Source organism: Numida meleagris, chromosome 18, assembly GCF_002078875.1.
Source record: "Numida meleagris isolate 19003 breed g44 Domestic line chromosome 18, NumMel1.0, whole genome shotgun sequence".
NCBI lineage: Eukaryota > Metazoa > Chordata > Aves > Galliformes > Numididae > Numida > Numida meleagris.
Genome location: NC_034426.1, coordinates 5,014,258 through 5,037,476, shown reverse-complemented (window position 1 = coordinate 5,037,476; position 23,219 = coordinate 5,014,258). Strand labels below are relative to the sequence as shown.

General features: G+C 43.3%; 2 protein-coding genes and 1 non-coding gene across 13 annotated transcripts in view; 1 reads left to right on the top strand and 2 right to left on the bottom strand.

Moving 5' to 3' along the window:
* The window catches only part of CRCP (CGRP receptor component), a 51,082-nt gene that overhangs the window by 15,174 nt on the left and 12,689 nt on the right, over positions 1-23,219 (bottom strand). The window contains exons 1-5 of one of the 10 annotated variants that reach the window (XM_021416033.1): positions 21,884-21,978; positions 21,173-21,305; positions 10,782-10,818; positions 8,493-8,591; positions 4,724-4,818 (exon numbers count right to left, since the gene is read on the bottom strand). In XM_021416033.1, the coding sequence (XP_021271708.1) occupies positions 4,724-4,818; positions 8,493-8,591; positions 10,782-10,818; positions 21,173-21,213 (272 nt within the window). In that variant the 5' untranslated portion in view covers positions 21,214-21,305; positions 21,884-21,978. Of the gene's footprint in view, positions 1-4,723; positions 4,819-7,809; positions 8,128-8,492; positions 8,592-10,734; positions 10,760-10,781; positions 10,819-12,406; positions 12,441-12,519; positions 12,607-12,676; positions 12,796-21,172; positions 21,409-21,883; positions 21,979-23,219 lie in introns of those variants that run through there. The other 9 variants (XM_021416029.1, XM_021416028.1, XM_021416036.1 and 6 more) reach the window with 9 other exon arrangements.
* On the bottom strand, positions 12,930-13,000 carry TRNAG-GCC. The gene has a single exon. It is a non-coding gene; the product is annotated as a tRNA-Gly (tRNA).
* ASL (argininosuccinate lyase) overlaps positions 17,401-23,219 on the top strand; it is a 19,089-nt gene continuing 13,270 nt past the window's right edge. The window contains exons 1-11 of one of the 2 annotated variants that reach the window (XM_021416027.1): positions 17,401-18,093; positions 18,205-18,267; positions 19,260-19,454; positions 20,386-20,469; positions 20,799-20,855; positions 21,116-21,213; positions 21,557-21,634; positions 21,944-22,021; positions 22,175-22,227; positions 22,592-22,654; positions 22,872-23,196. In XM_021416027.1, coding sequence (XP_021271702.1) covers positions 18,256-18,267; positions 19,260-19,454; positions 20,386-20,469; positions 20,799-20,855; positions 21,116-21,213; positions 21,557-21,634; positions 21,944-22,021; positions 22,175-22,227; positions 22,592-22,654; positions 22,872-22,990 — 837 coding nt within the window. In that variant the 5' untranslated portion in view covers positions 17,401-18,093; positions 18,205-18,255 and the 3' untranslated portion in view covers positions 22,991-23,196. Of the gene's footprint in view, positions 18,094-18,204; positions 18,268-19,259; positions 19,455-20,385; positions 20,470-20,798; positions 20,856-21,115; positions 21,214-21,556; positions 21,635-21,943; positions 22,022-22,174; positions 22,228-22,591; positions 22,655-22,871; positions 23,197-23,219 lie in introns of those variants that run through there. The other variant, XM_021416026.1, reaches the window with a different exon arrangement.

Below are 23,219 nucleotides of genomic sequence, written 5' to 3'. Positions count from 1 at the left end.
TCAGATCCATAATGAATATCCTATGGCCTTGCACCAACCAAGACAACTCCTGTCTGAACCACGGTGACAGGATTTGGCTTTTGAATGAGCTGCTCTGTGTGCACTCACAGCCCCAGTCTGTGCATGCTCAGTGCAAACCTACCAGGCTGTATTCTCCACGTGGGACTGCAGTGCTGGCACAGGTGTCCAGGATGAACTCTGTGGGCTGATAACTGCAACAGAGTGCCAAAAAAATGCTACAGAGCAAAGGATTAACTTGAAGTACATCGCACTTCAGCACTCCTCGTCATGCTGTTATCAAACGAACACCATCGTCCTGCCCTCAGTGTTGAATATTCACTTTGAAAGCTTCAGAGGAGTAAAAAATTGCAGAGGAAATCATTCAGTCTTTAGTATTGTAGAGGTTTATCTTCCTTGTAGTCTTTGGCAGCTGTGGGGGAAAATACTTTCTAAAAGCACTACTGACTTTCAGCACGATAATTCCTTGAATGTGTTGACTTCAAGTCACAAAGGGCAAAGTCTATGTTCCATTTTTAAAAGAGAAACAATCTTCTGTGATTGGAAAATTGATCATTCCTAATTTTGATCCAAGACGGGTTATCGGGAACAGAAAGAAGTGTCAGCAGAGCCAATTTTCATTTAACCACAATTACAGAGCCCAGGCTTAATAAATGTTCTTTCCATGCGATGCCATTCATGCTACCTTAAAAACTATTCCAGAGACTAAAACTGGAAAATTAGCTGCTAGTGGCACGCTTTATTTCCAAGTACAACACGGCTTACTGTACTGCAGCACTAGCCAAAGCTTGAGGCCTCATCAAGGTAAAAATAAAACTCACTATGATGTCAGTTCTGAGCTTTTGCATTTTAAAAAAGAAATCCCTCCGTTCTAGTTGCATTTTTTTTTTTTAAACCAAAATAACTGATGACAAGGAAAAAGCCTGCGCTCTGCCATACTTTACTGACTACACCAGTAAAACACATGTTTAGTTGTCCTGGAAATTGCTCTTTTTAGCAAGGCAGCTAGGTGAAATTACTCCAAAAGGTGTAAATTGTTTTTACATGCATTCATCTTCAAAATTGAAAACTGCCTCTTTTTTATTTTCCCCGCCTGTGCCACTGTCAAGAGAAAACATCACAAAGTAGATGAGTGTCAGCAGAAAAGCAGCATTGGCCTGAGAAGTTGGTAATTTCAGTAGCAAATAGCAGCAATAACAGAAAGAAAAGGCTTCAGGGGTGATCTTACAGGAACTGCACAATTTGCCAGCACAACACTATCAGCTCTGTAACAGCAGCCAGAACATCCTGGGACCTCACACACAGCCTGATCAGCAGAGAGATCTGTACTGCAACCTGCAGGAGGAGGGCAGGAAAAAGAGGGAATCTGCTTAATTAAAAGATCCATTATTTAAATGAATGTGCCTCAATCCACGGCTTGTTGCTTCTCTGGATAGCGTCTGTCCTTTCTCCACCACCCAGAAATTCTCAGGTACACTAGCACAACCTAGTGCTTGAGAGCAGCAATAGCTGAGCAGGAAAAGGCTTCTCATTGCCCTACACACCTCCACCACGTCTTCAGACACGGCTGCAAATCCTCCTTGTATTAAAAGCACCATATGGATCAACAGCTCTCCCAGTCCTCATGGCAGAAAAGAAGTTGTAGAGCCTAATTAACAGCGCTGTTTCCAACCAGCCACGTCGATTCCTCTCACAAGGAGAAAACAAAACATTGCTGTCCCCTCAGCCAGGGGCAGGCATTAACTAAGGTGTCTTAAATCACCGACTTCAGAAAACTGTTACCAACAAAAATACCACGTGAGCATCTAAGACATTAAGGGAGAGAGCATCTCTTTGAGTGCCTTAACCAGAAAGGAAGCAGCAACGACGGACTCTGGAGTTCATTACTTTCTGTGGGAGGAAAAGTCATTACAGTGAAATGATGGAAGAAAGGTCTTGGAGAGCAAACACTGCAGATTCTTTCATCTCCAAGGGGAAGAAAGCTCTCCACCAGCTAACTGGAAAGAAATCTCAAGTGAAGCCTTTTATACAAATAACACCTCCATTCCATGGAATGGAAATGATTAAAGCCTTTAGTTTTTCATTTAACAGCTGAGCAGTGTTGAAACGGTCTTGGTTATGAACCAAAGGGAAGCTCAATATTTCCTTGGAGACATTAATACTTTAGAGCATTCAACATATAGTGCATTATATAGTAATTGCATAACATATGCCTTCTGTGTTTGCTAAGAAGTGGTGCCAGATGGGCTCTGACAGTTGTAGCTTGAAGTGCCTGAATGGAAAACATTAGAAGAAACAAGAAGTGCCAAGACCACACTAAACAATTCTGTTTCTTATTTCGTAAAGTACGTGGCAAACACAGCGCTGGCAACTTCTTCACCAGAGGACAGATATTGACTGAAAGTAAAATTGTAAAAGGATACTCAAGAAACTGAAGTATCACAGTCCAATCTGAGCTCTGATAAGTGATGAATGCTGTAAATCTGTAACCTAAACTTGTGGTTTGCTCTTTGCTCTCCCCTCTTTTCTGTTTCTCAGAAAGAAATTACTGGGAGCACTTCTTTTGCTTACCTCACAGACTCTAATTCAGAGAAAAAGGACACAGAAAATGACACCTAAAACCAAAGGCACCTCCTGGAAGCCATGAAAAGAAGAAAAAATAGTCAAAAACTCATTTACAGCTTGTAACAATTTTGACCTTTGCAGCAGTGCTGTTCAAGCTCACAGAACAGCAGGCTTAGGAAGACAAGCATTTTGATAGATCTGCAGAACAGTGAGGTCCTAGGGGAGACTGTAGGAGATTCTATAGCTGGAATTCTCTGTATTATGACCCAACATCATTTAGTATTTCACTCTCAACGACATCATAAATCAGATGGATAATCCTGGGAAGCAGAAGGTATCTAACATGGTAAGAGAGCTCCCATGCATTTTTCTATGAGCTAAACCAGAGGTCCTGGTCAAATTTTAACAGAAAGAAGATGGATAACAGGAAAAATTGCTTCTCAGAAAGAGCAGTGATGGAGTGGCACAGGCTGCCCAGGGAGGTGGGAGAGTCACTGTCCCTGTTCCAGAGCCGTGGGGATGCGGCACTGAAGGATGTGGTCAGTGGGCACGGTGGGTTGGAGATCTGAGAGGCTTTTTCTAACCCTAATAACTCAGTGATTCTATAATTTCCAGACAATCAGTTCCTTACAGTAAGCAGAGTATTTTCTCCATGCTTGAATACAGAAAACAATTAGGATAGCTTTCCCACTACATAAATTAGTATCTTACCTAACAAAATGAGCTGCAAGAAGCTAGACAGTGATGCACTGACCTGGCAACTTTCGTTCCACAAAGGAAAGCACTCACACAATACTCATGACAAAGCTCCCAAGTTCCAGCCTCTCCCTGTCAGGGGCTAGGGACGCAGAGATCTGAGCAGCAGATATCCTCAATGGGAGGATAATGGTTTGTAGAGAGGGGTCACTGAAAAGTCAACAAAACTGCTGGCTCAATCCGCTTTCTACTCAACTGCACTTTGTCAAGGATAAACCCTCGCATTGTAGCACTGCTCTCAACTTGCATTTCTTTTTGTGACAGCCAAATCAGCAAAAGCCCCCTCCTCAGTGTGAAATCCTTACAAGAACCAACTGCTGAGAAAAATGCAGTCAGTGTCTATACAGCATGAACTACTCCCTCACAGCACAGTCATTTAGAAGCAACTGAGCCTTTGTTTTTTTGCTTTAAAGGCAGATGACTGATTAAAGCTATTCAGGCAAGTAGCCCACTGATTCCATTTTGTTTGGCTCTAATTACTTACAACAGGCTTCACTTACACTCCAAAGAGATGTCTGAGAGCATTAGGCGTTTCTAGCACTGTGAACAGGCATTCACACCAGCAAAGAGAAAAACTACCCCTGAGTCTTCTTGTAACTGTGACAGAAATATTGTGTTTTCTAGGCAGGTCTTCCCATAATGAGGGACTGATGCTCATCTTATAAAAGACTGCAGGGGTAGGGGAGAATGCTTGACTGACATAACATTTTGGTAATAGAAACACGCATCTCCAAGGTCCTAGGGAGCACTAATAACAGCTGACAAGCAGCACAGAAATGGATGATGAATATCTGAGCTTGCTAAACATTAATTAGCATAATCCTGAGGTTGGATCTGGGGTTCGCAGGTTCAGGAGACACTTAACTTCAGAAGAACATGCTTCCCATACACCTACACCAGGATTCATTACCTCCCTGTAATACAGCCATCTTCTTCGCCTCTTCAGAGTTAATGCATTTCTTTTATGAAGGAAGTTCATAAAAACAAGAATGTTGATCGGAAAACTGAGATTCTGGTTTGGGTTTATTTTTGGTTCGTTTCTCTTCATTCTCTTATCTTGTTCAAAACCCACTTACAACTTCTAATTTGTTCCTCACAACATTTTATGAATTCTACCTCATGCTTGGACCACGTGAAACCATGCTAACAACAAAGCACTGACAGAGTACTGAGAAATACATTTGTGAACACAGCCACACTCAAGGAAATCCTTACGCATGCAGGTGTTAGTAAGGGAGGGGAAAGGTGTCTGGATGAATACTGAAACAACAGAAAATGCTTAGAATACCTTAATCAAAACCAGACATTGTCATACAGCGTATGTGAGAACCTCCTAACATTGCCATTCATTTACACTTTTGCTCAAAGATGCATCTCTACTTACTTGGTCAGCTTATGGCTCTTCATTGCAATGAGGAATTCTCTGACAGTCTCAGGACTCTGGTATCTGCACGGTGTTTTTGAGATGTATTTCAGTGTCTGCAAGGAATAGCAAGAACATATGCATTATTCCCCAGTTACTCTTTTCTTCCCATGTTGCCTATGAAACAAGGCATTTTTGAAAAACACTCAAAAAAAGACCAGACTGTCATTTCTGCTCTTGAAGTTTCTTTTTTATTATTTTTATTTATTTACTTTTTTTAAACAATGGAAAGCTGACACAGCTCCCACGCTTCCTTCTTCAGTAAGGCTGTACTGGTACTTACTGGTGGAGTAAGAAACAGGCAACAACTTCACGTAATGAAAACTACATTTGTACTCATCCAGAAAACCTCATGGAATTCATTTCACAAAGACATGAGCCAGCGAGCTCATCACACTTCAGGCTGGAATTACAGCTTTGAGTGCTCCCCCTGTGGCTCTGAATGGTCACAGAGCTGCTCTGCCCAGAGCCCAAGGTGCCAGCTGAAGGCTACAGGAAAGGAGTGATCTTTAGAAAGCATCTGCTTTCTGGATTTGGATTAAATAATCTCAGGTGATGCTCGGACTGTGATACTCCTGTGCTGAACACCATCACTCAGACTTATTTGTCCCTTTAAAACCAACAAATATTTACAGATTCAAAGCTAGCTGGAAAAGGTACAGGTGCACGTGTTCATTGCTTTGTCGTAGTTTGTAACACTTGAGAAAAGCTGAATTCTGTTCATCTTTCAAACCATGCTAGCTCCTGCCAAGTTTTAATGAATTCCACGCCAGGAATGCTCTCACTGCTCATCCATAAAAAGTCACTGAAGTTGCACAACGCTAGCAATGCCTCTCCAGTCTATGGCTGTTTTCATTTTTTACACACATACTTGGCAGTGTTTTCTTAAAGCTGATAGAAGCAGGTTAGATGGGTTGCCATGAACATCTGGCAAGACTACTGCAGTATCAGCAATGTTCATCTGCCTTGAGACCATTTCTCTCTGCTCCATTTTTAATGCGAAACTTATCAACCTCAACCAACTGTTGCAACACGCTACATCTGCTTTCTTTGTTTAAAGCCACACAACACCTAGCAGACAGCTCATACATTACAGAACTGGATCTGTGCAGATTATAAAATGATACAGGCAATACGACTCTTTAAAAAAAAAAAAAAGGAAAAAAAATGAATTCAATTTCATGGCTGTCTTTGCACAGGAAGTAGCTTAGAATCCTCCTGAACGTTGCTTGGATTAGACTCCAAAAATGAAGAGTTGGGAATAATGAGAAACAAAGAAAGGTCCAGGAAATCCTCGCATTGTCTGCACCATGTGCGTCAGCAGCTGAAGGATTTGAAAGAGCATTGGCAAAGTCTGCTTTGAATTAAGGAAAAAAAAAATCTTCAACTGTTGACACTGCGCAGCCATACATAAAGCCTAGAAGTGCCCATCCAACTAATGGTGCACTAACTGCATCAAGAAGACAAAGAGACACGTGAATTAGGACACCATCTGCACAAATGAGCTGTAATAATAGTAATAAGGGATCTCTAATTCTGTATGCTCTTATGTTTCTTCTGTACTCATAGCTATTCTCAGAAAATCTTTAAAGTGAATACTTCTATTTAACAGCCTGAAACCAAGTGAGCGGGACGAGTATTTACAGAGCAGAAACCAAGACACTGGGAAAAGAAGATTTACAAGATCATCGTGTCAAATAAGAAGATACACGAATTATTTCCAGTGTACTTCCATTAAAATTAGTTATTTTTACAAGCCTGGTAAATAAAAACAGGCTTCAACAGCACTAGGTTGTTCATCCTACATAACAGACAGTTGATCTAATATGGATCGCTGTGTTCTTAATGACCAGGCTCACTGGGCTACTGAGAAACATATTTAGAAGTGCAATAAAGGGTCAGAGAACAATTCCTTCTGCAAGTCTTGTCTGGCTTTTTCATATAAAATGGACTTCTCATTTACCAGCAAAGACAACTGACATAGTGTCACCTAATACAATTATTTCACAGGAGCAGGTTCTTTTCCAGGTTTGTCTTTTTCTGCAAGTTCAACTAAAGTGCCTGATGTGCACCAAAACACAGCTCCTAATTTAACAAGCTTCAGCTAATTACTTCAATACCAATGGATGTATGCAGGCACAGAACTCTTCAAGACATGCCCAGCGTGAACAAAAACAGTAAGGTCAAAGATCTGGTTTCCTTTCAGTCTAACACACAAAAAAAACCTACCTAGGGTTTATACCAGCTTCACCCCTGGATAAAAGATGAGCATTCTATCAGTATTTACCACGTAGCAATACAACAAAGTAATTAAAGATTTAAGCTGTATTCTGACACTAAAAAAAAAATTAAAAAAAATACTTACAGGGTTTTTCTGAGCTGTTAGAAAGAGGTAGAGGAAGAGACTGTTGGTCTCCACGAAGATTTAAATTAGATTTTTGGTAAGCCACTATTTCGTTGAATCTGAGGCTTAGGAATTACAACTCTGTACCTATCCAAACAAAGGCAGAACTAATACAAAAACAAAGCCTAGGCCAAATCTTATCCACATGAGTAGTTTCACCGCTCAATGGGATTACTCATGCAAGCAAGGCAATCTGCTTTCAGCTGGCTGCCAATCATGGTGCTGCTCATGCAGTCCTCTGATATGGACACAAGAGGTCACATTGCAAGTATGCTGTGAATCTGCTAGTTGGATATATTTAAAATGTTAACATTTGTATTACACAATTTGAATAGCTCTTTCTAGCAATAGGTTAAACATTTGCTACCAATCTGGCATCCAACTGATGTTGATATTTGTAAATGTAAGTCTGTGATTCCTATCATCAGTGTCTTGCTCTTCTGACAAAATCTGTTTTAGTTGGAAATTATTAGCTTGTGTTAATAGGAAAATACCCAATGTGGTCTGTGCCTCAGCTCTGAAACCATGTGTAGATGGCATCATCAATTAATCACACGATGCAAGTTCTGCCCTGGGTCTTAAAGGGAAAGAATATGTCCAATCTCAAAAACAAGCAAACAAACAAACACAATAACAGGAAAAGAAAAAGAAAACAGGTTTTGTTTATTCTTTCTGCAAAGAATTTTAATCGGAGCCAAAATCTGTAATCCACAACAGTCAGCAAGCACATCCCAGCCCAAGAAAACCTCCAGAGCTCTGAAAAGGAGAGTTTTCTTACAGCAGGTCAGGCAGTGCTCTGTTATCTGGGAAGATGGGAGGATGGAGCTTCCAGAGAAAGGAGAAGCCTGGTGATGCACATTTGGTGTCTGCAGTTTCCGAACTCCTCCCTGGCAGCACTGGCTAGATCCAGCCCAGCATTACCTGTGTCAGACTTACGTCTCTGCTTCATTGCTTGCTCCCACTGAAAGGGAATAGATGCAAGGAAGTACAAAGTTACTGTGCAGAGTGGATCCAGTAGAATCCAACACTCCACTTTATGCACAGGAGACCTAAAATGCAACCAGAACTGACCCTGGAAATATTCCAGCTATGACCATACCGTAACACACTGAGTTTATAACCCATATTGACAAAAATGTCTCAGCATGGAACCAGCTGCAAGGCTCCACAGTTACAGGGCAGCGAGCCCACAACCTGAATCCACTGACCAGAGATTATAAAAACTGACAAAAAAAAAATTAGGGTAAATGTGATGCAAAATGACCTAACAATTTGAATCAGTGCAGCTTGTGGTATTTTACAGAGGGGGTTTACAGCGTCACTCACCTCATACATGATGGTGTTCAGATTCTGCTGACCAGAGCTCTGCTTGTTTTTTCCACTCTCCTTGCGCTGCTGCTTAAGATCAGTAAGTAATTGGAACACCTGGAAAAAAACAAATGAAAAAGCCTGAAGTCATCTGAGAGCGTTTTACCGAAACACACCACACTGAGAAAACAAACCAACAGTGCAAAATCCTATCAAGCAAATGAAATTAAAACAAGGATTGCTTCTTCGCTGGCTGCACCAGCAGGTAAAATGAAAAAATATTCTGGCAACGGAGAGGTGAATAAAGAGATGCGTAAATTCGTAAAATCAAAAGCAGATTTCCAGCGCTTCTTAAATGCTATCCAAGAGCCCCAAGGGAGAAATTACCAGGAGGAATCTATTCTGTTTATCTTATCTCATGTCCTGAACAGAGTGGGGTACATACAGTGCTGCACATAATGGCACACAGCTCCTATTTAAATGCAAGCAAGATGCTTGAAGAAAATCCTCTTAGATGTAATAGAAACACCTTCACATTTACGATGCAGTGAATGTGAGAACTGTAGGAGGGAGATCCAGAGCATAAGCCTGAACGCAAGGAAGGCGTTTTCATTTTTGCAACCATCCGATCAGTTCCAACACCACAACTTCTTTATGTGTCCCCATCAGATACGCAGCAAAACATTGAGAAAGCCCCACAATTACTGCTTTATTCCCATACTAAACCACATCTAGCTGAAATTTCTTCAGATGTTTTCCCTCAGCTTTACAGAATAACCAGAGCCAATACCCAAGGCAAAGTAACACATCGCTTCTTACTGCTTCTTCCCTAATTGGTCATTTCTTAATTCAAGTTCCAATGAAATTATAAACTTAAGAAACAAGAATGCAGACATTTATAGACGGTGAGAAAGAGAAACATCAACGTTAGCAGCCAGGAGCTCTGCATTTACTCTGTATTGTATATTCTATGAAAAAGGCACACGGTGTCCATTAACCACAACTAGTCAACCCTTGAAAGCCAAAGCTGAAACTACGCACTGAATAACTATCTGAAGACAGTATGAGTGCTGACAATGAGACATCAAATGGTAACTCCAAGCTCACAAAAGAAATTCAGGCACAGACCATTAAATACGTCAGTCTTGAACACTCCACTCCTTTCAAACACCGCTTTCTGTGCAAAATATTACCTTGATAACGTTAGCTATGCCATCAAAGAAAAGAGGAGCAAATAGAAGGAGGTCCATAGTTTTAAGGGAATCAGTAATTTGACGAGCAGTAAAAAAAGCCATGCCCAACGTAGCTGCAGGCAGTGCAAATCCCTTCCCAGGGCTGAAAGCTGCACACATGACAACTGCAGAATAAGCACTCATCAGTAATTTCATTTTCCCCACTTCCTTCAGTTCTTTTTCAACATATATGGTGCACTTACCAACAACAAGACAAAGCTGAAGACGTTTTTGTCCAAAGAGCACCGAGAGTCCATTCTGCAGTTCTCCCTGCTCTGCACCATCCCTTTAGGACACCCATAGATTTCACAAAACGGGGCCACTACTGAGCCACAGTAACACCAAAGTTCCAAGACCCAAACGAAAAAGGAAGCAGAGATGATTTTGCAATAAATAACCTCTGAAATATTTGCTATCTTCTGTACTGCAATAGCACATTTATTTTGAACAGGTACTGAATGCTAGCACGGCTAATATCTATTTCTATGTAAGACACTTCTTCTCAAGTGCCTCAGTAAAGCTCTTCTAACAGCCACCAGACAGTTGTTTTGCCACACACATACAGATGTAGCTCAAGAGAAAACATTTCAAGATTTACTTCAGAATAGGATGAAACAGCTGTGCAACTTTAAGCTTCAGCAGTAAAACAATATAAAGAAAACACATGGCTCACTAAAACCATTCAAAAGTTACCTTCATAAACAATGCACCGAGATCCTTCTGTTACCTGGCAGAAGTTAAGCCAATAAGAACACCAGATTTCATAGAGTCACAGAATAACCTGAGTTGGCAGGAAGCTATAAGGATCATTGAGTAGCACTTTCTACTACACTAAAAAAAAACAACCCAAAACATCTTTACTCTGGATATAGAAGTGTAATTGGGAACTTACCTACATTAGAAAATAAGACTTTATAAAAACACTTCCAGATTTCCTTTTTTTTTTCCTTAATAACAAGTAAAATAGGAGGAAAAAAGAATAATCAGACACAGGTCTTGCTTCAAAAAGAAGAGTGCAGGCGACTGACCACAGCATCGCAGTGCTGGTTCAGCATCAGGATGGGGACAAACGTACCTCGAAGTTACTCAGCAGCGCAGCATTCGCATCTTTTCTAAAAGAAAAGAATACAATTACTTATGTTCCAAATGAAACCGTCCACAACTTTTCTTTGCAGAATCACAGGCTCTCCAAGAACAGACATTCTTTTCCCAAAGTTTATTTCTTCACAAAACCATTCAGAAACTTATTTGTGAGGAATCTACAATTACCAATCTGTTGCCACAACAGGAAAGTAATTATTTTTCCATAGCATAATTGTTCCATAAATATACATCATGTTTTGTATGCTTTGTCCCATCAGCCATAACACGCTTCCCTTACGTACTCCTTTTACTCAGACACACTCACCCAACTTCATCAACTAAACCCAAATCTCCTTACTTCTCCCTTACATAGAAACGCTTCCAGCTTTATTTGACAGGAAGAGTCATTAGGATTGTACACACTATTTATTAGTCAAGAGCAAGGAAAAAAATACAATAATTATTTTTCATACAGCATACATATACGTGTGAGCGCAGCTACTCCACTCAATTCACACACAATGCACTGAGTTGTAAAAACAAATTAACAACTGCAAAAACTAATCAAATTCCCTCTTTATTTATTATTTCAATCTTTACGTGGCCGCTCCTTCATTAGCAGCACAAAGCTGAGAGGGTCCCACTTCTCACCAGCCCTACACTTCCTTATTAATTCTGTCCCAATTAAGAAATGATTGCACTCCACCACTGGTAGGCTGACCGCATTCACTTTGAGTTAAATGCATTTTCAAATTAATCGTGCCTATATTACTACTGGATATTGTAATTTTATATTCGTAAATTTAAAAAAGGGGATAGAAAAGCCTGACGCAGAACACCATACATTCCCTGCACAATACATTGTGCTGAGCAGTCAGCAGCCACAACAACAGAAAGTTTCCATACAAAAGGAAAAAAAGGCTTTTCTCAGGTCTGTGCAGCAGCATATAACAACAACAAAAAAGGTACAATGTATTGTTAAGCACCGTCCACTGTCTGAATAGAACTGTCCCGTTCATCGCTTTCAAATGAGTTAAACGCATCCACAAACTTCCACAGGTTCTATCATTGTTTTTAAATGAAAAGGACCTCCTAAAATACGCTGAGATGAACTTCAACTTCCATGCTGCTGACTCGAGTGAAACTTCAGCAAGTGAGCTCACACGTGCATTAGTTGCCATTCATGCTTTACAAACCCTATAGCTTCTGTTGTGAGGTAAATGCAATTCTTCAGAATCTTTGCATCCAGGCTATGCTACACAAATCCCTATGGATCAAGGACATTCTTTGTTAAAAACCATAACGCCAGGGGAGAATTATATAGGGAATCATTCCATGAAAAAAGTGAGAGGATTGTATAGAGTAAATATGTTACTGGCAAAATGGTCCCTGGGAAAGCTACTGTAAGTTAAATTATTTAAGGCAAATGCTTTTTTTTTCCACCCTAAAACACCATCATGCTTATTTTTTGTTCCTACAATTGATAGTAAATGAGTCAGCCTAGATCTTAAGACTTCAGCATTGTTTGTTGTGCTGAAGTACCAGAACTGGTAAGCTGGTAAGCAAGCCCCGTTTCAAAAAGGCTGCAGAATTAATTTTGATGTCATTAAGACTTACCACTCTCAGAGAAAGACTTAAAAAGAAACGCCACCTTTGCACCAAAAGAATAAAAAACGGTTTTAGAACTGAAGGCCTCAGCACAGGCCTAACACCACCGCTCTGTGCCTCACCGATGCTAACAAGGTAAAAACGCTGTCAGCTCAGGCCCACACAGATGTATCTCCACACACAGCGCAGGCCCAACGGATACCCCCCAATCCCCCGCCCCAAACCCACACAACCGGCCCAGGAGCAGCGCGGGAAGCCCACCCCGACCCCGCTCCTTACACCTCCATCTTGTCCGCCGCCCCCGCCCCGCGCAGCCGCGCGCCGAGGCCACCGCCTCGCCGGGGGCGGCCCCTGCCGCAGCACAGCCGGCCAGGAGTGCACGCAGGGAGCTGCTGTGAGGTGAAGGAGGTTCGGGTGAGTAGGGAGGAAGCGGAAAACGAAGAGGAACGGGGGAAAAAAAAAAAAAAAGAAAGAAAGAAAGAAAGAAAAAAAAAAAAGAAAAACAAACAGAAACAAGAATAAAGATAGCAACTGCATTGGCCGGGAATCGAACCCGGGCCTCCCGCGTGGCAGGCGAGAATTCTACCACTGAACCACCAATGCGTGCGCTGGAAAAGGGCTTGCCGTCCGCTCACTTGAAGTGTGGGCAGCCGTCCTATGCTGACTGCTGTCTGCAGTTCCTGTGTTCTCATGCCCATCTTGGCCCACAAGTAGGTTTTCAACATTTTCACACTGCAATAAAAGACCTCTCAGGCACTCACAAACCTTTAAAATAGATGCACCTACCAGTCCCTCTGGATGATGTGGAGGATGAGAATACACCATAAAATCATACAATCATAGAACATGCCAAGTTGGAAGGGACCCACAACAATCATTGGGTCTAACTCCTGGCTCAGTGCAGCACCACTCAAAAATGACAGAATACAGACCCTTTGTTCCTTGAAAGGAAAGGCAGATTTCACTTGCAGAACGACAACTACTGCAGACAGAAAACTTGGTATGAAAAAATGTCATTTTGAGTGGAAAACAGCATTGCTGCAGTTTCCAAATCAGTATCAGGCATGTGCAAACACAAAAGCAAACCCTTATTACCAGATGGATGTGTAGTCCTGCTGTTGTCTTTTAAAGAACCTGCACACACATTTTATCAGGCTCTTCAGCATCACGCATCTGTTCCTGCCACCACTGTGATTCTTTCTCACTTAGTCTATGTGCCAAAAGATTTTTTAAAAGCCCTTCTCATTTTTGAGGAAACTGAAAACACTGACTTGAGCGCAAATAGCTGAAAGCCCCACTGGCTACAGCAAGAAAAAGTGTCTGGAGGAGGGACCAATATTGAGGGAAAAGCTGATTCATTTATTTTGCCATTGTCTTGCAGGCAAAAGTTTATACACAAACACAGCAGCAGTAACTCCTTAGGGAGCCTTTATGGTCTGATTTTTGTGTGGTCCTGTGCGGAGACAGGAGCTGGACCCGATGGTCCTTATGGGTCCCTTCCAACTCGAGATATTCTGTGCTTCTGTGAGTCCCATACACCTGCTTGTTCATGGCAGAGCCATCGAGGGAAGAGGATGGGCTAGACGTCTTGTACCCACAACCTCCCTGTTAGGGCAGCAGCACAAAATCCACCAGCTAATTTTCTCTCCAGAGCCAAGCCAGAAGAAAATTTACTCTGAATTTGGGTCTTTGCTTCTCTTTGGGGTGTTGCAAATTCTTGGCCAGTTCTGAATGATTTGAGCAAACAGAAGCACTTCAGGAGCCATCTGAAGATGGCCTGATAGCTGTCAGATACCTGAGTGCTGCGAAAGTTTAAAAGCCTACTGCAAGGCTTTTTCACCCCTTTTCAGTTGCAGATCCCTAAAAAAGTTTCATTAGATATGTGGATCCATTCACGTACAAGTTGTGGTACAGATAGAAATTATTTTATACCCCAGAATCACTTCTGATGGAGTCCTCAGGAAAAAGAGGCAGGTGAAAGGTCTTTAACCTGCAAGCTGGAAGCTGTTGGTCTGACCCGGTGGATAGGCTGCAATGGATGCTGGCCTTTTTCAGGTCAGGGTTAACAGACCTTGCAAGTTGGCCAAAACCAGCACAGCAAATGCTCTGCAACTTCTCTGCCATGTTTCTAACCTTGTCCATGAAACTGCCTGTACACCAGCTCCCAGCTAGACTAAAAGGAAGAAAAGAATGGAAAAGATGCCAGCTTTCATTTGAGAATATGTTATTTCCAGACCTTACCAAATGTCCAGAGTTTTGTTCCAGAAGTCTACTAATCCTTACGTGCCTCTCGTCTCTGTAGATATGGGTTCAAAATCTTCAGTATATTAATTGTATTTCTCCTTTGCACCTCTTTGTTATATTTCTCCCCCAACACCAAGTTATCATCTTTATATTCAGTGTTTCTCCAAAAGTTTTGTTCCAGACCTTTTTTACTGTCCACAATGACAATGCCCAGTCCCAGCAGCTAGAAAGAATGAGCATAATACAAATGCCTCTCTCCGTGGCCCTCAACTTTTTTCTTTCCAAAAGAAATATTCTTCCTAAATACTTCCTAACAGAGACGTGCAGCCTGTTAGGGTTGAAGTACATAAATGATCAGCTGCAGGTCCACTGACATCATGCAAGGGGAATCTCTAAGAGAGAACTCATTACCGTTACATACAACTTTGCAGGAGAGATGGAGTGATTAGCTCAGTGAACTTTGTTTTTAATTGCTGCACGTTAGATGTTAGACAGTTATGCTACACCATCCATAGGGAATGCAGACATAGGTTTTTCTAAATGTGCTTAGCATGTCAACATTTTAAGCATTGGCTTGTGATTGTTACCACTAAGGCTTGGTAGAGAGGGGCCTCGGTATTAACTATTGAAAGCAGGGGGCCTAGCAATTGCTATTGAAAGCAGATCTGCAGGGTATTTGTATTCTTTGTCATGAAAGATGTTTACTGTATTCAGCATTTCGCTGATCACCCTATAGTGTCTTTTTTTCTTTTACATTCAAAATTCATTAAACAAAGTTGTTGTTTTTTTTAACAAAAAATGTCAGCACTGCTTCACACCAGTCTCGCTGACGGTGCGTTTGACTAGCACTTTCAGTCCACAGTGCTTTTTTTTTTCTATTTCTAAACCAAAATGACACTTAAAAAAGAATGTTTTTAAAGAAGATACATCGTGGCAGTTTGTCACCCCAGCCTCAGTTATGATAAGTATGAACAGAGGATTTCTATACACCACTAAAGCACTCTTTCAGAGCTGCACACCACCAGTGTTGCTCTCTTCCAGCGAAACAAAAATTAACACTCTAAATAGTAAGGATGTGAACGTGATTGCAGAAGCAAGTACAAATGAAATTCAAATCTTAGAGGACATTAAAATATATTTCATTAAACCTCTCCATGCCGCAAAATGGGCAATTTACTCTTACTACTTCATTGTGTGTCAGCTGGGAAAAGGGTGTAGCTGGGAATAGTAATATATGAATGATGTGCCATCCGCTGCCAAAACAGAACACAAGAGGACAACAAAACACCCTTCCATGAGAACTTCCTCAGGATTTAACTGGGGACTGGTGATTTTGGGGGTTAATCTATTTCATTAAGCAAATAAAGGACTGAAAGAACAAGATAGACAGCAATAAGACACCAATGCCAGCATAAATAGAGAAGATAGTAATGAGGAGGATACATTTCAGTGTCTGTTAGAAGAGACCTATTCTGCAATGTGATTTCACTGTTTTCCCCTCAAAAACAAATTCAACTCCCCAGCCCCAAGCATCTTTAAGACATCCTGTTTGTTCAGTGTTCACTTTCACATCAAGGATTTCTGGTTGGCTTTACAGCTTCACTTCCATTTCTACTGTAACAATATTACTCTGTATTCTATGTTGCTTACCGTATAGAAAAGATCGGTATTAAGTGTTTCAGCTAAGAAGAGGAAAAGAGAGAATTAATCACCTCCTTCTGCACATAAACTTGTCCCTGTGAAGTTGCTCAATGCACAGTAACAGTGCTGATGGATCCCAGGTGGAAGCACACGTCCTTGCCATGCATTATTCCAGGCATAGATTAATAAAAATAGGATCATCTGATAACAAACATAGAAAGCTTCTTGATCACTAAACTAGATTTGTGGCCAAGGCACAGATTACGAAAACAGCAGAAATTCAGCTAAGTTATTGCTATTGATTAATACCGGCTGCACGTGGGTTGCAGGTTTTTGTCCCACAGCATCCATTAGAACAATTTATTTCAAGGCCAAAACCCGCAATACATCACCACAAATATTTCACACACAGTCGATGTGCTACTGATCTCTTATCTCACTTGGGCACCTGGGATCGCTGCTTTTCCCCTTTTTCCCTCTGGGCACGTCCTGCTGGGTATCTTCAGGCAGAACAACATACAATCCTCACTCGGGCTGTGTCTTAACCTACACTCAGACCTACGCAGACATGAGACAGAGATGCTCTCTGTACTGGGTGCACTCAGGTTGTAAACTGAATGCTCGCTATTTTCCCAAAACAACAGCAATCTCCTATCAAAGCCCAGAGTAAGGACAAGGACACTCCTAAAGGGTGAAAGAGATGAGAAAAGTAGTAAAAATTATGGATTTCAAAGCAAGAAGGATGTGATCGCAAAGCAATTAAGCAGTCTCCTAGTGCAGATGTCCTGGAGTAAATGCAAAAAGGAGACAAGTTGAAGAACTGAGAGAACAGGAGAAAGAGGACAAGATGGTCAGCTAAAGGGAAGAAAAAAATGGGGACAAGAAAATTAGAATATGTTTCATGAGCTCTGCCAAAGGTCTGTGCCATGCAGATGGAAGCATACTACACTGCGGTAGCACACGGTAAGGCAAACCAGCAAGTGCTCTTTCAGAGCACAGAAGTGCTATGTCTAAGGAGAAACTAGTGCTGAGGAGCAGCTTTGTGAGCAGCTGTTCCCAATTGTCCCCTGCATTTTAAACCAATTCTTTAAAACCGTGATATTTAGAGTCTGATGGAGTTAAGACATAGGGGATTTGCCAGGACTGCAGACCCAGTGACTGCCGTGGCACTACACAAAACTCACACCCCACAGCCTCAGTCTCAGGCTCACAGGGGCTTCTCAAGATTGACCCAATGTAACTGGTGACAGCAGAAACCCCGAAAGCTGCGGTGTCCTTTTAGGTGGGGAGAAAAGGCTCATCTGCACAGGAACTGGAGATAGAATAGCTCCTGGCTATTTTAGTCTTGCATGTTGGTGGCAACGTGGATGGAGTGTTGATCCACCTAATTCATATCGATGTAGAGGGGGATGCCAGAGTGAAAGGACTCCTTCAGTACAAAGATACTCCCAGACAAGGAGATGACCTGCCAGTGAAACCACACAGCAGATGCTCTCCCACTGCAGGTGCTCTTACACCAATAACTTTACAAACAAGCAACACGAGGGCATCTCTGCAAGCTCTCTTCTTCACAGCCACCCTATCCGCTGGGAAACCTCTCCCTGACCTTTTCCTGATTGAGCAGGGGCCGGACACAGGACAGGGTGGGCAGGATGAGGGGGGCTAGGGGGGGGCAGAGCTGGGCTGGACGAGGGGACACTCCGCCCAAATGGGGCGTGACGAGCTGCCAGCCCAGGCTCCGAGGCACGTAAAAGCGGGGCGGTGAGACCGGGGAGCACGGAGCAACCAGCCAGGGCTGAGCTGCGGAGACGGTGAGCAGGGCCGTGCGGGCAGCTGGGGAGGCTCTGTGCTGCCGTGGGGCTGGGGCAGAGCTGAGCCGAGCCAAACCGAGCTGAACTGAGCCTCGCCTTGCTGTTCTGCAGGTTGCACCAGGTGCCAGGATTGCTGCAAACACGAGCAAAACGTCGTCCGAAATGGCAACCGAGGTGAGGCCGAACTTTGCTTTTCCTACGGGGTGCTCTCGGGGTGCTCTGGCAGCTCTGATAGCTGACTGATAGCTCCACACAGCATCCTGCCGCGTTTGTTAGGGTGCTTCGGGGTGCTTCTCTCTGCCTGATTTCTTTTCCTGGAATTTTAAATGGAAAGGGAACAGAGAACATATTTGCCGCAATACTTCTGACAAGTCCCCATCTGATTCTGGTGGAAACTCACAGTATATACTTATATACTGTGCTAATATGCTTCTATACTACTTATATACTGCCATATACTAAGATATATTCCGATACCTCTTCCCCATCCAAGCGTTGAGCTCCCAGCACTGCCCTTCAGCACCCCATCCATTCACCGCAGCAACTGCGCTCTCAGCGAGGGGCTGCAAAACTTTGCTTTCACAACTCCGATTCCTCCCCCGCAGCTCCTGTTGACAAACCGCTTTCAGGAGCATAGTTAAAAGACTTGAGCACTTCGTGCCTACCGTCTTCTTCCCTCTCTCCTCCCGGGCACCGGCTGCCTGGGAAGGGGCTCCCGGAGCCGCCCGCTGTCCATGGTACCGACAGCCCCGCAACCCAGCGCTGCCGGAGCTCCTCGGAGTTCGAGGATTTGGGAGTTTGCTGCTGTTTCTCTTGTTTCTTATTCAACATTTATAATACTGAATGGCCTGCACTTTAGACAGTTTGATGCTAGCTTCAAACACGCTGTAGTTACAGGAGTGTTTTAGCGGGTGTGGCTACTTCTCCTGAGCCAGATTGGACAGCTCAAGGCTAAATACGAGCAAAAAAAGACATATACTCCAACTCTTCCATTATTTTTTTACAAAGCTCTTGAAGTCCAGAGACCTTTCTGATCAGTGCTACGACACTGCAAAGGAAGATACTGGAGCATGCCCATAGTTTTACTTGGATATGGCGTTGAGAGGTTTTTAGGAGAATATATCAATAATGCACTTGAACATGTCCTTTGATTTCATTACTCTCAGGGGGATAAACTTTTGGGAGGAAGATTTGTTGGAAGCACAGATCCCATCATGGAGATTCTCAGCTCTTCTATATCCACTGAGCAGAGACTGTCTGAAGTTGATATCCAGGCAAGCATGGCTTATGCCAAAGCCTTGGAGAAGGCTAGCATCCTAACTAAAACTGAGCTGGAGAAGATTCTGAGTGGCCTGGAAAAGGTATTTATTTCCTTCATAAACTGTCATGCATGCTCAGTGAAATTCCCACAATAGTATTTTGATGAATTGCTTATCTGACAGCATCTGTTTTCACCTCCCTGAGTTGATGCTCTAAAATCTTTCTGTATCCCCACATCCTATTTCTTAGCACTAGGCATGAGGAAAGTGCATTCCTGAAAGGGAATGATGTCTGAAACCAGGGAGAACTGAAGAAGCCCATGTGTATTGCATTTAGTACTCTAGCAGACATTCTGGGCAGGAGATAAATGCTTATAATCCACCCAGCTAAAGCAAAAAACCCTTAATGAGCACAGTGTGAATGCTTATTATGGAAGCCTGGTGCCTCGGTGAGGTGTGCTCAGCATGACCTGCCTTCCCATCCTCTTCAGACTGAACATTCCTGAGGAATTGTTCCAGTATGAATTAGGAATATTCTTTTTCCACTGGCACTTGGGATCCCTTTGTGTCTGGCTGCCTGAGTTAGTAGAAGGCAATGCACACTATTGTATAGGCGTGAGGAAGAGTCAGCCACTAAGCACTTTTTTTGAAATATTCATTGTTGTTGCTCACCTACCATGGACAATGGGCAGGCTATACAATGTTTGTATAGGAAAATCTTTACGGACAATGCTAAAGCAATGACTGCCACTTCAGCTCACTTTCTCACTGTGATGCTTAAGTCCTGCTATAGCCAGGACTGCAGGATCAGCAAGGATCAAAAGATGAATCTCCACCAAGTGCAATACAGAATTTAGGGATAGAGCGAGCAGCCAGCCTTGGCCTGAAAGAACAGGAATGCTGGAGCTCTGCTGTCAGAATGCTTTCACTTCATTGGGATGGCAGAAGTTGGTGTTTCCTGGGGATGCTTCCAAGCTCCCCCCCTCTCAGGGAAACAGCATGAGCTGACTTGTGTTTCTGTTGACATTTATAGATCTCTGAGGAATGGTCTAAGGGAGTCTTTGTGGTGAAACAAAGTGATGAGGATATTCACACTGCCAACGAACGCAGACTGAAGGTTTGGGTCCTTTAACCTCTTGTTCCTCTCCCTCTCTAGCTAGAGTTGCCTGACATTGAGCACATGTGCCTCTGTCCCCAACTCAGTGAGATTCCCCAGCACCCTGTGATACTGACATAGTAGGTGCACAGCCAACAGTGTCCAGGACCCCTTTTGTGTGGAAGAGAGGCTATACAGGCCTAGAATCCAAACTTGCCCTTCCCCAGAAGAGAATCCATAGAAGAGAAGCATAGACCTGGACCCCTTGCTGAGTGGGAGGATGTCTGCTCTTGCGAGTAATCTCTTGCTCAGAAAAGAGACACTGACAGAGGTTATTCTCTTGTCCTCAGGAGCTGATTGGGGATATAGCTGGAAAGCTTCACACTGGAAGAAGCAGGAATGAACAGGTATATATGGAACTATTTGTTTTTCCCACTGTGCTCCTCTCCCTCCTCACTTCAGAAAACCTCTGACCAGAGCTTCATTTGGCTCCCATCCTATAGAAGATGACATAGGGACATTATAATGTCAGCATGACCAAGGACACAGCTGATAAGATGCATCTTCCCAACACATAGAACAAGGAAGGGGTTATTTTACAATGACAGTGGCAGGCTACCATATATGTCACATATTGCTTTTTCTGACTGTGTCTAATCTTGCCCAGGTTGTGACTGACCTGAAGCTGCTCCTGAAGAGTTCCATCTCTGTCATCTCCACTCACCTGCTGCAGCTCATCAAGACCCTGGTGGAGCGCGCTGCCATGTAAGTCCTTTCCCAAGTCCCAACCTTCCTGGGACAGGAGACTTCTAGGCTTGCTCTTTGACTGATACCAATCAGGGCAGCAGCAAGGTCTTCTGCAGAGAATGTTACAGTCAGGCACTGTGTGATAGCACAGGGAATAGCCCCTCTTTCTCCACAGTCCACATCAGAGGGACATTCCTCTTTCCTCATTGTATCCTGGGGATATAGGAAGAGGAAGGCAGAGACCAAGTTCAGCACAACACAGGCTAAAGATATTCTCCTAGTGACCTTGCCAGAAAACCCAAGAGTGTACCTGCCACTGTTCTCTATGCTGACAACTGTCTTGCTCTCCTTTCACATACAGAGAAATTGATGTTATCATGCCTGGCTACACCCACCTGCAGAAGGCTCTGCCCATCAGATGGAGCCAGTTCCTGCTCAGGTAAGCGCCTTTCACACTGGGCTCTAGGAAGGGAAGCTTTCTCCATTTTTGGAGCCCTGCTCAGATGGAGCCTGGAATGTATCACTCTGTGATGGGGTAGTTGTGGGGGATGCAGCAGAACTAACCCTGAAAGCTGCCACAAGAATGCTCCATGCCCAGTGCCTCTTGGCTCTGACCAGCCAGAGACACAAACACTGAGTGCACTGTGGAGGCCAACACACAGCATGCCCCGTCTTTGCCCAGAATTACCTGTTGGCTCATCCAAGGTTTCTCAGCTTCATCTGCTTTCTCTCTCATGTCCCCTCCCAGCCATGCTGTTGCACTGACCCGTGATTCTGAGCGCCTGGGAGAGGTGAAGAAAAGGATCACTGTCTTGCCTCTGGGAAGGTAATGTCTACTTTCTGTGTAATCCCTGTGTATCACTTTGCTATCTAACATCTTAAGCATCTTAAGGGATATCTTCTCTGCTTAAAAAAGCTCAATTTTGATTGGAGTTTGCAAGATAACATATGTGACTTTTGTTTCCTTCTTCCCTGGCAGTGGTGTTCTGGCTGGCAACCCACTGGAAATTGATAGAGAGCTTCTGCGTAGTGGTAAATGTCTACTGTTGAGTAGCATGGGTCTACTTGATGTATCAGGGAGGGAGGGAAGAAAAAGAGGCTTACCAAGGCATCGTCATGCACTGTAATCCTGGACCAAGTGTCAAGGATTCATAAGATTTTTTAATACAAAAAGACAGGCCATGTCTGTGAGGTGGTAGCAGGAATAACCACGCCTGCTGTGCAGTTGTCAGCTACACAGGACTAATAGTGAAGCTCCCATGCAGCATAACACTGCAGCGTGCATGTGCTGTTGGGACTACTCAAGGACTCGGTCAACTGTAGGCTGGGGCAATCTGCTGACTTCATGCTCTGGTCATGCTAAACTTTCCTCTTCTGTCTGTCACTTTCCTTACAGAACTGGACATGACTTCCATCAGCCTGAACAGCATAGATGCCATTAGTGAGAGAGACTTTGTGGGTAAGCACAACTCTGTCATTCTGCCCTCTACCATGTTAGAAGCAGACACCAGACACCTGCCCAGTTAACCTCATTTAACAAGGCGTCTGAAATCCGTCACTGGGAAGTAATTGAACAGAAAAGCTTTGCATGTGTCTAAGCTTCAGTCAGTGCTCCCTGGGTTGTCAAACACAAAAAAACACCCTTTTCACCTCCTGCTTTTCTGCCTTTTCTGCAGTGGAATTAATCTCTGTTGCCACCCTGCTGATGATCCACCTTAGCAAGCTGGCTGAAGATCTCATCATCTTCAGCACCACTGAATTTGGCTTTGTGACCCTCTCTGATGCCTATAGGTAGGTGCCTGGTCACTAGTCACTGGAAAGACAGCCCTGCCCCAAGACTCCTTGTCCCTGATTTCTGATTCTGGCAACTCAACCTCATCTGAATTCACTGGTCACTCTTCCCCACCACATGCTGGCAGAAATATGCTGTAAAAGAGCAGGCACAGAGAACTTCCTTCTCTGCTGGGAATTCCTGCCAAAGCCCTTCCCAGAACAGCCAGGGCTTGCAGTACTAACAGACTTCC